Genomic DNA, 17,162 nt, shown 5'->3' with positions numbered 1-17,162 from the left:
TAGGGAAGAATCGCGCAGTGAGGGGGCTCCCAGTGTGCTTCCCTAAGACCCTCAGAGCAGCGTGATGTGCTCGCACTGCTCCGAGGGTCTCCTCCCTGCAGGCCCCCAGATCCAATATGACCGTGGGGGCCTTCGGGTCCTGCAGTGAGGCGGCTTCCTCAGTGCCTGCTGAGAGCAGGCACTGAGAAAACCTGCTCCAGTGCCTGTCAGATTGCTGATCTGACAGTGCACTGCAAAGAGTCAGATCAACGATCTGACACTTTATTATATTGTCCCACACTGGGACAATATAATAATAAAAAAAAAGTGTGAAAATAATTTTTAAAAAATCCCTAAATAAAAAAAAAAATATATATATTCCCTAATTTTTTTTGTAAAAAAAAAAGCAAAAAAAATAAAAGTACACATATTTAGTATCTCCGCGTCCGTAACGACCCGCCCTATAAAACTGTCCCACTAGTTAGCCCCTTTAGTGAACCCCTTAAAAAAAAATTAAAAAAGTAAAAAACAAAGCAAAAAACAAATGCTTTATCATCATACTGCCGAACAAAAAGTGCAATAACGCGCAAAGAAAAAGACGTATATAAATAACCATGGTACCACTGAAAACGTCATCTTGTTCCGCAAAAAAACGAGACGTTATACAGTGTCATCAGCGGAAAAATAAAAAAGTTATAGCTCGCAGAATAAAGCGATGCAAAAATAATTAATTCTTATATAAAATTGTTTTTATTGTATAAAAGCGCCAAAACATAAAAAAAAGATATAAATGAGGTATCGCTGTAATCATACTGACCTGAAGAATAAAACCGCTTTATCAATTTTACCACACGCGGAACGGTGTAAAGGCCCCCCCAAAAGAAATTCATGAAATGCTGGTTTTTGTTCATTCTGCGTCCACAAAAATCAGAATAAAAAGCAATCAAAAAATGTCATGTGCCCGAAAATGGTACTAATAAAAACGTCAACTCATCCCACAAAAAATAAGACCTCACATGACTCTTTGGGTCAAAATACAGAAAATTATAGCTCTCAAAATGTGGTGATGCAAAAACTATTTTTACAATAAAAAGCGTCTTTTAGCGTGTGACAGCTGCCAAACATAAAATCCCGCTATAAATAGTAAATCAAACCCCCCGTTATCACCCCCATAGTTAGGGAAAAATAATAAAATTAAAAAAAGGTATTTATTTCCATTTTCCCATTTGGGTTAGAGCTGAGATTAGGGTTGAGGTGTGTTGGGGTTAGGGTTGGAGTTAGAATTGGGAGGTTTCCACTGTTTAGGCACATCAGGGGCTCTCCAAACGCAACATGGCGTCTGATCTCAATTCCAGCCAATTCTGCGTTGAAAAAGTCAAACAGTGCTCCTTCCCTTCCAAGCTCTGCCTTGCACCCAAACAGTGGTTTACCCCCACATATGGGGTATCAGCCTACTCAGGACAAAATGCACAACAACTTTTGGGGTCCAATTTCTCCTGTTACCCTTGGTAAAATAAAAAAATTGGGGTGAAAAGATCATTTTTGTGGAAAAAAATATTTTTTTTTATTTTTGTGGTTCTACGTTTTAAACTTCTGTGAAGCACTTGAGGGTTCAAAGTGCTCACCACACATCTAGATAAGTTCCTTTGGGGATCTAGTTTCCAAAATGGGGTCACTTGTGGGGGGTTTCCACAGTTTAGGGACATCAGGGGCTCTCCAAACGTGACATGACACCCGCAGACCGTTCCATCAAAGTCTGCACTCCAAAACGTCACTTCTTCTCTTCCGAGCCCCGACGTGTTCCCATACAGTAGTTTTATCTCACATATGGGGTATCCGTGTACTCAGGACAAAGTGTATGACAACTTTTGGGATCCAATTTCTCCTGTTACCCTTGGGAAAATAAAAAAAATGGGGACTAAAAGATCATGTTTGTGGAAAAAATATGATTTTTTTTTCACCGCCGGGCGTTATAAACTTCTGTGAAGCACTTGGGGGTTCAAAGTGCTCACCACACATCTAGATAAGTTCCTTGGGGGGTCTAGTTTCCAAAATGGGGTCATTTGTTGGGGGTTTCCACTGTTCAGGCAAATCAGGGGCACTCCAAATGCCCGATCTCAATTCCAGCCAATTTTGGGTCAAGCGGTGCTTCTTCCCTTCTGAGCTCTGTCATGTGCCCAAACAGTGGTTTACCCCCACATACGGGGTATCAGCGTACTCAGGACAAATTGCACAATAACTTTTGGGGTCCTGTTTCCCTTGGAAAAATAACAATTAGGGGTGAAAGGATCATTTTTGTGGAAAAAATATGATTTTTTAATTTTATGGCTGTACGTTCTAAACTCATGTGAAGCCCATGGGTGTTCAAAGTTGTCACCACACATCTAGATAAGTTCCTTGGGGGGTCTAGTTTCCAAAATGGTGTCATTTGTGGGGGGTTTCCACTGTTTAGGCACATCAGGGGCTCTCCAAACGTGACATGGCGTCCGATCTCAATTCCAGCCAATTTTGCGTTGAAAAAGTCAAACGGCGCTCCTTTCCTTTCGAGCTCTGTCATACGCCGAAACAGTGGTTCCCCCCACATATCTGGTATCAGCGTACTCAGGATAAATTGCACAATAACTTTTGCAGTCCAATTTCTCCTGTTACCCTTGGTAAAATAAAAAAAATTGGACATGAAGTAATTTTTTTATGAAAAAAAGTTAAATGTTCATTTTTTTCCTAAACATTTAAAAAATTCCTGTGAAGCACCAGAAGAGTTAATGAACTTCTTGAATGTGGTGTTGAGTACCATCAGGGGTGCATTTTTTAGAATAGTGTCACTTTTGGGCATTTTCTATCATATAGGCCCCTCAAAGTGACTTCAAATGTGATGTGGTCCCTAAAAAAAAAAAAATGGTGTTGTAAAAATGAGAAATCGCTGATCAACTTTTAACCCTTATAATTTCCTAATGAAAAAAAAAATTTGTTTCCAAAAATTGTGCTGATGTAAAGTAAACATGTGGGAAATGTTACTTATTAAGTTTTTTGTGTGCCATATCTCTGTGATTTAAGGGCATAAAAATTCAAAGTTGGAAAATTGCGAAATTTTCAACATTTTTGCCAAATTTTCGTTTTTTCACAAATAAACGCAAGTTATATGAATTAAATTTTACCACTAACATAAAGTACAATATGTCACGAGAAATGTCAGAATCACCGGGATCCATGGAAGTGTTCCAGTGTTATTACCTCATAAAGGGACAGTGGTCAGAATTGTAAAAATTGGCCCGGTCATTAACATGCAAACCACCCTTGGGGGTAACGGTGTTAAACTTGCCCCAATCACACCTATCCTCAAAAAGCCCTCTCTTGACCCATCTCTGCATCTAGCTATCGCCTCATATCAATTCTCCCCTATGCCTCAAAGCTACTGGAACATCACGTCCATCTTGAACTGTCCTCCCACCTCTCTTCTTGCTCCCTCTTCGGCCGCTTACATTCTGGCTTCTGGCCGTATCACTTCACTGAAACTGCTCTAAGTAAAGTCACCAATGACCTAATAATCGCCAAAGCCAAGCGACACTACTCTGTCCTCTGCCTTTGATACAGTGGATAATTCCCTATTATTACAGACCCTCGGCATCACTGACTTGGCCCTATCTTGGATCTCGTCATACCTAACACACCGGACATTCAGTGTCTCGCATTCACACACCACCTCCTCACCTCTCCCCCTATCTGTTAGAATCCTGCAAGGTTCAGTCCTAGGGCCTCTGCTCTTCTCTATTTATACCTTCGGCCTGGGACAGCTCATGGAATTTCACGGCTTTCAGTATCACCTCTAAGCTGATGACACACAGATCTACATCTCTGGACCAGATATCACGTCCCTACTAACCAGAATCCCACAATGTCTGTCTGCTATTTCGTCCTTCTTCTCTGCTAGATTTCTAAAACTTAATATGGACAAAACAGAATTCATCATCTTTCCCCCATCTCACTCGACTCACCCAACAGACCTATTCATTAAAATAAAAGGCTGCTCACTCTCCCCACTCCCACAAGTTTGCTGCCTCGGGGTAATCCTTGACACTGATCTCTCCTTCAAACCACATATCCAAGCCCTTTCCACTTCCTGACGTTCAACTCAAAAAATATTTCCCGGATCCCTACATTCCTAAACCAAGAATCTGCAAAAACCCTAGTCCAGTGTTCCCCAACTCCAGTCCTCAAGAGCCACCAACAGGTCATGTTTTCAGGATTTCCTTATTATTGCACAGGTGATAATTGCATCACCTGGACAGGCAATAATTTAATCACCTGTGAAATACTAAGGAAATCCTGAAAACATGACCTTTTGGTGGTTCTTGAGGACCGGAGTTGGGGAACACTGCCCTAGTCCATACCATCATCATCTCCCGCCTTGACTACTACAACCTCCTGCTCTGTGGCCGCTCCTCTAACACTCTCGCACCCCTCCAATCTATTCTAAACTCTGCTGCCCGACTAATCCACCTGCCCCCCCACTATTGCCCAGCCTCTCCCCTCTGTCAATCCCTGCACTGGCTCTCCATTACCCAAAGATTCCAGTACAAAACGCTAACCATGACATACAAAACCATCCACAACATCTGTGACCTCATCTCCCAGTACTTACCTGCATGCAACCTCCGATCCTCACAAGATCTCCTTCTATACTCCCCTCTTATCTCCTCTTTCCACAATTGCATACAAGATTTCTCTCGCGCATCCCCCCTACTCTGGAGCTCTCTACCACAGCATATCAGACTCTCGCCTACCATGGAAACCTTCAAAAAGAGCCTGAAGACCTATCTCTTCCGACAAGCCTACAACCTGCAGTAACCACTGATCGACCAAACCGCTGCACGACCAGCTCTACCCTCGCCTACTGTATCCTTACCCATCCCCTGTAGATTATGAGCCCTCACAGGCAGCGTCCTCTCTCCTCCTCTACTAGTCGTGACTTGTATCGTTTAAGATTACTGTACTTGTTTTTATTATGTATACCCCTCCTCACATGTAAAGCACCATGGAATAAATGGCGCTATAATAATAAATAATAATATAATGTTTTCTTTCAATGCAGGGCAGTTCATGTATGATGCAATGCCTATGGTAAAGGTACTGACCAATCATGAGGTTGGTGAGGCTTTAACTGAGGCTTTGGTGGAACTTTCTAAGGAAAAAAATGTACGTATATGCAATAAACTGGCAAGAGATCAAATTATAGAGAGTCTTCAAGAAGCTAGGGAGAATGCTTTATTTTATCTCGGTTGTCTGTTCTTTTTCTGTTCTTAATTACAGGACCATCCTTTGGAGTTCCTTTCGGTTTGTCTGTTAAAAAAATGTAGCAAGAACAAAGAGATCAGGCATCAGCTGCTGTTATCAGAGGGAAATATAGATGATGCACTGTCAGCATTTCTGAAGGTAAAGACTTACCAGAGATAGACACTAACAATGGAAGACCTCTCTGTGTGAGAAATGTATTTATCCCTATGATTTCAAAATCCTAATTTGGTAGTAAAGATGGTAAGTCCACCACCACTGGGTTTACCTGATATAAATAAAGATTATTATTATTATTAGACATCTCTAGCTTGTCAGACTAAACTATTTGTTATGTCATAATAGTAACTTGTGTGATACATACTTGTGATTTTACAGGCAAGCAAAATTGCGGTGTTACATTCACTTTTCAGCGTGAACTTACTTGTAATATCACAGCAGTTTACATATTGGAAACATAATTGTGATGTCGCAGCTCCTTATCAGAGTGAACTTACTTGTGATATCACAGCAGTTTAAATGTTGGAAACATAATATTGATGTCGCCGTCGTTTACCAGAGTGAACTTGTGATATCACAGCAGTTTTCAATTTGAAAACATAATTGAGCTGTTACAACTGCTTATCAGAGTGAACTTATTTTTGATATTACTAGACCAAAAGACACTTGTGATATCAAAACAGCTTAGTTGTCTGACATCAACTTGTGATGTTTAATAGCTTACCTACTTTAGCTTCCACAACCCCTTCACCCACGAAGCCTGTTCTCATTTTCATGACCAAGTCAAATTTTACAATTCTCACCAGTATCAGTTTGTGATAATAAGGCCGGGGTCACACTAGCGAGGAATACGGATGAGTGAGAGGCGCTAAAAGCACGCATTACACACGGACAAATGATTCTCTATGGGTTTGCTCGCAACAGCCGTATATTTCTCGGGTGTATTCTATGGTACGTGCCAATCGCAGCATGCTGCGATTGTCAGCGTACTACGCCCGTAATACGCCAATGCAAGTCTATGGGTGCGCAAAAAATACGGATTCCACACGGACCACACGTGTGACTTGCGAGAAATACACAGGTCTTTTGGCTGGTGACAGGAAATGCCCCAATCCATCATCAGGAAGCCTAGACATGCAAATGAGCTCAAAAACCGCTCCAGACATCCAGGAAGTCAGCCTCCACGGAGTACAGCAGCGTCATGGCGCCATATTTCCTTAATGTGGAGATGCTTATAGTATTAGTGCAGGAGCGGCCAGAGCTTTGGGACCAAAGGGATGCCAATTATGCCAACCGGGCGAGAAAGGAGGCGTCATGGAGGTGCATATGTCGCCAGATGTTCCATGACTTTGGTGATCGGCCACGAGAGGAGCAGCAGAAACTGAGTAAGTACAAGGCCCAAAAATGATTTACATTACCTCACAAACAAAAATGATTACAGATTCTGCCCCCCTTCCCTTCCTGTCCTTCTCCTTTTTGCCTCATGAGGCGGGTAGATTTTGATGTGACACATAGTTTCACACTGCCATAATTTTGCCCAAGCCACAAGCTCCTCTTCCTCTTAGCCAACCAAGTTATTAAGTGTAGTTACTTGATACATAAACTATTCTGAGCCTGTGTATCTGGCCTGGATGGGCCAATTAGATATGCCAGCCTGGCTAGAAAGCACACCCCAGAAGGCCACATGCCTAGAATACTGGTAGCAAATGTGACCCATCAAATATGTGAAATTGAGAATATTTCCTGTCACATTGCAGTGGAAGATGTGATGAAATGCTGGCGAAGCATCCGGGACCAATACCGCCGGGAACGTCAGCAGCGGTCCAGGAGTGGGGATGCGGGCTACGTGAAACGCAAATATGTGTATAATGACCGCCTCTCCTTCCTCGCCTCAATTCTGGATCTGAGACCGTAAGTACAAACCTCACACCACATGACACCGATACTTTACAGTGCCCAAAATATTGATGTATTTTTGCCTCTGTTGTATTTCATAACAGAACTCAATCCAACCTTACGGATCGAGGAACGGGCTCAGAGACAGAGCCCATAATTGATCCTGTAGGGGATGAGGTGGCTGGCCCATCTTCTCCCCCCACAAGAAGCATGGGTGAAGTTGAGTCATCACAGGAGAACCCATTGGCTGCCCAACAAACCACACCACCAGGACCGTCTGCTGCTGCCCCATCACCCATCCTGGAGGAGCAGGGCAACTTGAGCAGCAGCCCAACTGGCCAGATCCGGGGCTCCCCACAGGCTGCTGTTACATCCCGGCGAGGCCAAAGAAGGCACCAGGTCGCTGTTCAAGAGAGCAGGACCAATGTGGACACAGGGGTCCTAAATTATTTATCTCGAGTCACTACAGATGATGGGGAGGAGGCCTACTCACATAGCCTGGCCCTTTATCTCCGTGCCCTTTCCCGTGAGGTCAGGCTCCATATTCGGGGATGTTTTCAGATCCTGCTTGATGCAAGCACCCCCCCCAATACCCCATATGAGCTTTTCGAATATCTGGAGAGGTGGCAGCTTTCCCCCAGAAATCTAATGCGCATGAGACCACCCACACAGATGCTTGGTCAAGCAGGGTCTGAACATCCTCAAATACATGGACCTACACCTCACCCCCTTCCTCCCTCTACCCAACCTTCCCAACAGCAGCAACAGATTTCTGGCTCTAGCCAACCCCACCAATATGGCCACTTTTTCCCACTCAGTGTTGGAGGCTGGTCCCAACCTGGTTGGGGACGACATGGCTATATTGGTGGGTATGAGACACGGGCCTACCTGCTCCAACAAGATGCCCCTCAGCAGTCTTACTATGACCACTGCCCCCAACAAGCACAGGAGGAAGGTCAGTACCAACACCATGGGCAACAGTATGCACCCACACAGGGCGATGTTGCTCAAAGTAGTCAGCAGCAACCACAGGCTGCTCCACCACCTTCTCCTTCCACAACATTCCACAATTTATATAAGTGGCTAAAAACATGGAAATTGTAAACCCATACTGTACATGAGTGTTCTTAAGCGGTCTGATGGGAGGAGATGTCCAGTGTGTTTGAACTGGTGCTCAAAATCCCAATCCAAAGTAAAAAAGAGGTTTTTTCCATCATTAAAATGAGCTAAAACAGATAACATTTCTTATGACGGTTTTCAAATCATATGATTAAGACACCATGACAGGCAAGGCTACCTTATGCGTTTCTGAGACATATTACATGTCTGTAAAAAAGACAATATTTCACGGCGCTATACTGGCAAAGTCAAAGGATCAAAATAGACTACTCACTTGATAATGCCTAGAAAAGGCATGCTGTCCATGTTCACTTAGTAAAATTTAGGCCAGCTAACTATATTCCAAAATCAAGGCAAACAGCCTCAAGAACATCACGCTCTCTCTATGTATTATCAAGTCAGTCTTCTAATTTGATCCTTTGACTTTCCCAGTATAGTGCGGTGAATTATTGTGTTTATTACAGACATGTAATATGTGTCAGAAACGCGTAAGTAGCCTTGCCTGTCATGGTGGCTTATTAATATGATTTGAAAACCTTCATAATAAATGTTAGTATTATCTTTTGTAGCTCATTTTGATGATGGATAACTCCTCTTTTTTACTTTGGATTACAAATGTGTAATGTTGCAATGTTGTTATTGCACTATGTATGTTGTTGGATATGTTTGTAATTTTGTTTTAACAACAATGTTGAAATATGCCAAAAGGCCAATTTGGGCCATTGCCCAAGTTTTTCATAGGGCAAGAATATGTTTGCCTTACAAACTAAAAAAAATACCAAAAAAAAGGCAAAAGTAACAATTTGGCAACTACACTTTACGTCTCTGTCTTAATTGTCCAAACCCCTATCAAAATACGCTTACCAAATCAATTCAACAGTCATAGATTCAGAAGGGGTAGAAATATATTTATTTTGACACACATCCAGCCAACATTGCCAACATAGATACAGCATGCTCTTGCCAAGAAGGTTCCCCCTGAGGTGCCATAAAGTAATTAGTGAAAATATCACGCACTTTGAGGCCAGAGATCGTTCTACGTTGATGGTTGATAGGTGGTCTCACCCTACGCACATTGTCCGGCCTACGCACAACACCAGCAGAGGAGGAACAATCATGTATCCTGGTGAAGTTATGAAGAACCACACAGGCGTTCACTACTTCATTAACATTTTGTTCACTCAGCTGAATGGCAGACTGGAGTACCCGCCATTTGGCACAAAGAATGCCAAAGGAGCACTCCACCAGTCGCCGAGCACGTGATAGGCGCAAGTTAAATATCCTGCGCCTGTGGTGAAGGTTGCGCCGGGGATATGGCCTCATGACATTGCGTGTTAACTCAAAGGCCTCATCTGCCACAAGGACATAAGGGACACATTCTTGAGTGGAGCCTGGTAGCTGGCGTGGTGGTGGTAGATCCAACTGGTTGTTGCGTAGCCACCGAGCCATAATGGAAGTATTGAAGACTCTAGAGTCTCCCGTCCTTCCTTAGGCCCCAATGTCAACAATTATAAACTTGTATTGAGGGTCAGCCACAGCCAACAATACAACAGAAAAGTATTGTTTAGAATTGAAGAATTGGGAGCCAGAGTTCGGCGGCTTACGCATCCGGATATGTTTGCCATCAAGGGCCCCAATACAATTTAGAAACTGGCATTCTTCCTTAAAGTCCCTTGATATCCTCAACCAGTCTTCCATCCTGGGCTCGAGCATGACGACTTGATATAGTCTTGTCCATATTTCACTACATGTTGACCTGACTATGCCAGATATGGTTGATCTTCCAATCAGAAACTCATGGTGGAGGGCAGCATAAGACAGGCCAGTGGCCAGGAAGCTGAAGAACAACAGAAAAGGATGATTGTCGAATGCACACATTTACAAAACAAACAGGTCCATACATACTAAACTTGTTAAGATTTCAGAGCAAATAACACACACATCTTGCTTTGCACAATGAGTTAGTGATATTCAGTACATATTCCATATAACATTCGGGTCTGTAAGTTGAAACATATGTGGACTAAGATGAGAGCCTAAAACTTACTACAAGAAGGCAAAAATTCAAACTTTGGCCAACACATTATGAACATAGAGAATATGGTTGTGTAGTACATACCGTATTGTGAGTAGAAGTCGCTCATCTGCAGATATAGCTTTGCGCATCCTTGTGTCCTGAAAAGTTATCCCAGGGCGCATTGTCTCCAAGAGTCGATCAAATGTTGCAAGGCTCATGCGACAGTATTGGTAGAATTTGACAGGATGCTCCCGCAGAGAAGAATAGAGGCGGTGAAAATTAACTCTTGTGAGTCGTTGCCTCAAAAGTGGATGTACCCACATGTGTCTCCTCCTCTGCGGATCCACTATCACTGGGTATGGTTGGCCAAAGCGGCGTGACAAAAGCCAGTTGAAGAGAACCTGCTCAGTTGTGTTGAAAGTCAGACTGTTTGCCATGTTGCACATACAACACCAACACACCTAGTGAAGGCAAGGTGACAAATGGACAGAATGGAGGCTGACACCTGTTCCTGAGCCAATAAATAGAGTGCAGGCTAATGATTTAAATAGTTAGCAGGCCTCAAAACCATTAAATGTCCATTTTGCAAGGCTGAGAGAAAATCTCAGCATACGGATTCCATACGGATGCCATACGGATTACATACGGATGCTTACATGCGCAAAATATGCGACCGCACCTTGCTTACGGATGACATACGGAGCACTATTTAGGGGTCATTCATCCGTATTACGCCTGTAAACTACGGACCGTATTTTGCGCCGGTGAGTGTGACCCCAGCCTAACTCTGGAATGCTTCAACGGATCCTTCTGATTCTGAGACTGTTGTATCATGACATATTGTGCTCCATGATAGTGGTAAAATTTATTTGAGAAGACTTACGTTTATTTGTGAAAAAAATCAAATTTGGTGAAAATTTGTAAAATGTAGCAAATTTTTCAATCTCAAAATTTTTATATACTTAAACAAGTTATGTCACACAAAATGGTTAATAAATAACATTCCCCACATGTCTACTTTACATCAGCACAATTTTTTAAACATCTTTTTTTTTGTTAGGAAGTTAGGATTAAAAGTCGACCAGAAATGTATCATTTTTCCAATAAAATTTACAAAACCATTGTTTTAGGGACTGCATCACATATGAAGTGACTTTGAGGGGGCCTATAAGACACAAAATACTCAAAATAGATACTATTCTAGAAACTGCATAGAAACAATGTAAAGGGAAGAAGGAGAGTCAGCTCACCGTGTTCGTAGTTAGTGGATACAGCTGGAGGTCTCACACGGAGTAGCCTGGGATTCGGCTCGAAAGCAATGAAAAAGATAGATTCCAGCAAAGCAGCAATAAACAAGTAAGTAAAATCCACGATTTATTGGTGCAATTAATAGTGAAAGATATTCACAAAATTCAGCAGCATAGTACCAACCTCTGGATTTTGTGAATATCTTTCAATTTTATTTGTACCAATAAATCCAGGATTTTACTTATCTTCTTATTGCTGCTTCGCTGGACCCTGTCTTTTTTGCATTCTAGAAGCTGCACCCCTCAAGGTGCTCAAGACCACATTCAAGAAGTTTATTAACCCTTCAGGTGTTCACAGGAATATTTGCAATGTCGAAAGAAAAAATGAACATTTAACGTTTTTTCACAAAAATTTTGCTTTAGACCCAATTTGTTTTATTTTCACTATGGTAACAGTAAAAAATAGACCCACAAATTTGTTGTAGAATTTCACCTGAGTACGCCAATTCCCCCCCCCCATATGTGGGGGAAAACTACTCTTTGGGTGCACAGCAGGGCTCAGAAGGGAAAGAACACTATGTGACTTTTTGAAATAAAAATTGGATGGAATCGAGCACTGTTTGGAGAACCCCTGATGTGCTTTACAGTGGAAATCTCCCATAAGTGATGCACCCCCAGGTACTTCACGGAATTTTGCAACGTTGATCTGTGAAAATAAAAAAATATATATATTTTTCCCACAAAAATGTTGTTTTAGCCGCAATTTTTCATTTTCACAAGGATAGCAGGAGAAAATGGAGCTCAAAATTAGTTGTGCAATTTATCCTGAGTACACCAATACCCCATAGATGGTCGAAAACTACTTTTGAGGCACAGTGCAAAACTAGGCAAGGAAGAAGCACCATATTGGAGTTTAGATTTTGCTGGACTGGTTTGAGGGTGCCATGTTACATTTGCAGAGCTTCTGAGGTGCCAGAAAAGCAGAAACCCCTCATAAGTGACCCCATTTTACAAACTACACCTATATGTGTGTGTGTGTGTGTGTAATGGAGGAAAAACAAAACCACAAACAAGCTCGCTCAACTATTTTCAAATTACCGTAATTCTCCAAAGGTTTAAGCCCCCTTCACACATAGTGAGATCACTAGCGATATCGCTAAAGCGTCACTGATTTTGTGATGCAACAGCGATATCAGTAGTGATCTCGCTACATGTGACACTTACCTCCGACCTGGCTCCCCGCTGGATATCGCTGATCGTGCTAGATCGTCCTGGTCCATTTCTCGTCGTCGGCTTCCAGCTGGCGCTGACGAGCGACTCCATGGACGCGGGCGGAAGCATGGACGCGAGAGGAAGTCGTCACCAGAGCTGCCGTCTGACAGGTAAGTAACGACCGCCGACCGCTGCTACGTCGCTGGTGAGATCTGCCTGTTTGGCGGCTCACTAGCGACCATTTAGCGATGCACCAGCGATCCTGACTGGGTCGTATCATTGTCGGGATCGCTGGTGCATCACTAAATGTGACGGGACCTTTAGTTTCAGTGTGTTTCAGGTTTTTATGTCATTGCAATCTTTTATTGTTAACGCCTTTCATTTATATGCGGTTTCCCTCCAGTTTTACATTACTATATCAGCTAGAATCTCAGACAAACCCAAAAAACTGTAGACACTTGGTCTTTTTACTAAGTTTTTGGAGTATAAACTTGGTGCAAGCTCAAAATTTTTGAGGAATTTTGAGATTTTGGAACGTTATTGCTCCAAAAACTAAAAAAACTCAGTCTGTATATACCTTAAAGGGGTTTTCTGTTTTCAGAAAAAACATCTCCCTCAGCTGCAGAAGCAACAAACAAACTTCTGTACTTACTTTCCATTGGTCCAGCACTGAATCTCAGCCACTGATCCAGGTATTTGTTATTATTATGTCACTTTGACATTGCTGCCGCCATTCAGTAAGTCAGTGGCTCTGCTGGAGCAGATGACATGAGCTGCTGAGCTCACTGATTGGCTGCAGCTCTGAAGACACGACATCAGCACTGCAGACAATAATAACCACCGGGATCAAAAGAAGAGACTCATCGCTGGACCTGAGGGAGGCGAGTAAAGCCCAATCTGTGTCTGGAGACAGAGGATTTCTCAAAATGGAAAACACCCTTTCATATTTGGAAATCTGTACAGGTGGATGACTATGAATCCAAGGATGTGTGGAGTAATTCCAGTAACGTTTTTGTGAATGTGAAGCAATACATTTGTTACCTAAAGACAAAAAATGTTCTAATATTTTTTGTTTTTTTCAGCAGGAAGATGATCTTGTGGTAGACCAGAGTGGCCAAGGTGTTCTGTACCAACGTACTTCTGAAGTCACCTTCCAGCCGCTGACATTGCTGGTAGCTATTATCACTATGCCCTTAGCTATGATACAAGTTGTGGAAAATTTCAGATTCTAATATGTGAACACTAAATATCTAACTACGGTACCTCGTTTTCTTTTTGGTTCACAAAATAAATTTTCATCTGAATAAAATCCCAATGCTTTTTTGTTTTTTAACAAAAAGGTGGGAATGATCTAGAATATAGTCAGTGTCATATTCCATGCTTTTTTGTTTAATTGAAACTCCCAAAGACTGGGTAGGTAAGGCATATTCAAGTAGTAAGTTTTTTTTTTCTTCTTTTACAAGAATTACTTACCTGTTTCAATTTGAAAGTGGGATTATCCATCTTTGAGGACATTTTTTGCCTTAAATGCATGTGTTTCGTGCTAAAAATCATTATTGCAATTGTGTATCATTAAAAATATTGTTCTCTCACTTTGCCAACCTTAATTGAGCTAAAGAATCATTACCCAGATAAACCTTTGTCATGGTTTTCTTATGTACAATTACAACTATATATTTCAACCGGTTCGTAAAAAAATGGGAGAGGGAAATTGGGTCGAGCTTTTCTGGGGAGCAGTGGAATAAGTCTGTCTTCTGCTACCTATGGCATGTAGGGTGCAAGAAAAAACCTATAACATTATCACTAGATGGTACCAACGCCCAGTTGATCTACGTAGAATATACCCATCAGTTTCCAAACAATGTTGGAGGTGTGAAACTGCAGATTATACTATGCTCCCTACATAGTGGAGGTGTCCCTCAATCCATCAACTCTGTAACAAATATATATCTGATGAGGATTTATCTAGATCTCCCTACACCAGGCTTCTCTCTATGATGGCAAGTCCTATTAAAAATATTAAAAAAGAATTGTTGAAACAGCCATCTGTTCCATTATCCCAAAAAATATGACGCACCAAGATCAAGGTTGCCTACCGTCCAGAAATTCCAGAACAGTCCGTAAAAATAGGGCACTCTTTTGACCAGTCCGTAAAATTTTTTTTAAAAAAGTAAGGCGTCTGTGATTTTTTTTTTTAAGCTGAAGAATCTGATAGATTATTATGACTGTAATTGTCATAATTTTACAATTATAATTTTTCTTCATATCAGAATTATGGGCTGTAGACATTGATCACTTATAATCATAATGGTTTATCATAGTTTCTAATGTGTCTGTAAGAAATGTTGTTTGTCCGTGATTTTTTGGTGAGCTGTTGAGAATAAGAACTCAAGTTGGCAATCCTGACCAAGATAGCTCCTTCTGTACGAGAGTAGGCATCAGAGATGGATTTCTTCTGTAGAATGGAGACACAAAGCTCAATCTGAGAGTTTATACCGAACGTAGCAGAGTTGGATCATATTTAGAGACTCCAATGAATATTTATCCATGTTCTTGAACTGATTTATTCGATAGATGATGCTAGCTTTACCCATCCCCTTCTTTTTTTGCCTTCTCTTTTTCATCTTTCTCGATCCTTTTTTCGCACTCTTTTTTTCTTATTTCTCTTTTATTTTTTCTTATTCGATTATTATGTAATTTTAAATACACAATTAAAGAAACCTCAAGAGATTCTGATTTAATATATCACGTTATAATAATACACTGATGAGATGTTAATATTATAAGAGGTCTCGCTTGATCTTATATATATTATACGCTATAGTTTTTGGTTTTCTTTATATGTTTCACAACTAACTCTCGTTATATGTATTATTGACTCTTATCGTATAATAAGCACGTTTTTGCAGAAAATATATATTGCACCGTTTGGCTTTTACAGGCGCATTATTTCTCTGCTCTGCACATTTTACTTTGATGTAGTCATAAATCAACCGAAAGGGGCTCAGAAAGACAGATAAAAAGGTGCCATCTCCCTGTCCGACCTCTATAGTGTACTGACTTACAGATTATTGGTGATCTCATTCAGCATCCAGACCACGCAACAGAGAGGATAAAGAAAGCAACATTTTTAACAAGAATCAATTACAAAAATAATTTTTACTCTCAATTCCATGCATCTAAGTAAAAAAAAAAAAAATTGTCACCCAAGGAGGACAACCCCTTAAGAAACAGGATTAAAAACCTCTTTATCAAACTCTTCTACATGTACTGTATAAATGTTTGAACAACTCCATAAATGACCTCCATAGGTGATTTACAGGTGACCTCTCAACACTTCTGACATGTAATATTTGTATTCCCCATGAAATAACGATTGTAGAACAGATTTTCTTATACTTGTGTTGTGCTGTTTCTCTCTTATTCCTCCTATATATGTAGAAATAAGGTGATAACCAGTGTTCCTGATTACGGGGGAATTCAAATATTTACTAAATCGGCCATCTTTGCCAAATGTTGGCATTGTGCGTGTGTGATGCTCAGTTGCTGTATAGGATCAGCACTGATCTCACCATTGGTTACATACCATCTATCCTTTTATCACAAAAAACATCTGAATAAATAAGAACCTCTGGGGTTTTTAATGTAGTTGGTAACTTTTGGTGAATTTTTATGCTATTAATAAAAGTAATGTCTGGTAACATTTGGTGAATTTTTATGCTATTAATAAAAATAACGTCTTTTTATTTATACAGGATAATAGGTTACAAACAGATCCAGGAGACAAACGATCAAAATTTGCTCGAGAAATTTTACAAAGTGAGAGACAATATGTTCAAATGTTAGAAATCGTAAAAGATGTGTATGCTGCCCCACTAAAAGCTGCTCTGTCATCTAACCGAGCCATCCTCAGCATCGCTAATGTACAAATCATCTTCTCCGATATCCTCGATATTTTACAAGTCAACAAGTATGTAAACAAAATATTACATTTACTTTGATTTGGCTTATGTAGACCACATCTGTTATAGCTGGAGCTTCTTACCTGTACAGGTCATACAGTTACGTGATACAATTCCTGTTGGTGGTTACTCACTGAGTATAGATTTATATCATTATACTGCATTGAGCTCCACATAGTTGTAACTAGATTCAGTTCTTATTTTATCATAAAGTGAACCTGTGAGAAGCTTAGAAGCTTCTACACTTCCAAACCAATTTATATGTCTCTGTAGCTGTAACACGAGTGGAGGAACCACTGTGCTGTGATCTGAGGAGAGTCTGGAGGGGTGTGAATAGGTGAACACTTGATTTTTCGCTAGAGCCCCGATGATGTGGTGAGACTTGGCTCCCAATGGACATAGTAACATAGTTGGCAAGGCCGAAAAAAGACATTTGTCCAT

At 41.1% G+C, this 17,162-nt stretch overlaps 1 protein-coding gene across 1 annotated transcript in view; it reads left to right on the top strand.

Annotated features, from left to right (window-relative positions):
- The window catches only part of ECT2L (epithelial cell transforming 2 like), a 111,835-nt gene that overhangs the window by 63,347 nt on the left and 31,326 nt on the right, over positions 1–17,162 (top strand). Inside the window, exons 12-15 of the mRNA XM_073575716.1 lie at positions 5,069–5,172; positions 5,287–5,409; positions 13,845–13,931; positions 16,515–16,729. Of these exons, the coding sequence (XP_073431817.1) occupies positions 5,069–5,172; positions 5,287–5,409; positions 13,845–13,931; positions 16,515–16,729 (529 nt within the window). The remainder of the gene's footprint in view (positions 1–5,068; positions 5,173–5,286; positions 5,410–13,844; positions 13,932–16,514; positions 16,730–17,162) is intronic.

The sequence above is a fragment of the Dendrobates tinctorius genome, unplaced genomic scaffold (assembly GCF_039654945.1).
Source record: "Dendrobates tinctorius isolate UK_male_01 unplaced genomic scaffold, ASM3965494v1 ptg000046l, whole genome shotgun sequence".
In the NCBI taxonomy this organism is placed as follows: Eukaryota; Metazoa; Chordata; class Amphibia; order Anura; family Dendrobatidae; genus Dendrobates; species Dendrobates tinctorius.
Note: the sequence above shows the minus strand (reverse complement) of the source record. Positions and strands in the feature narration are given on the sequence as shown.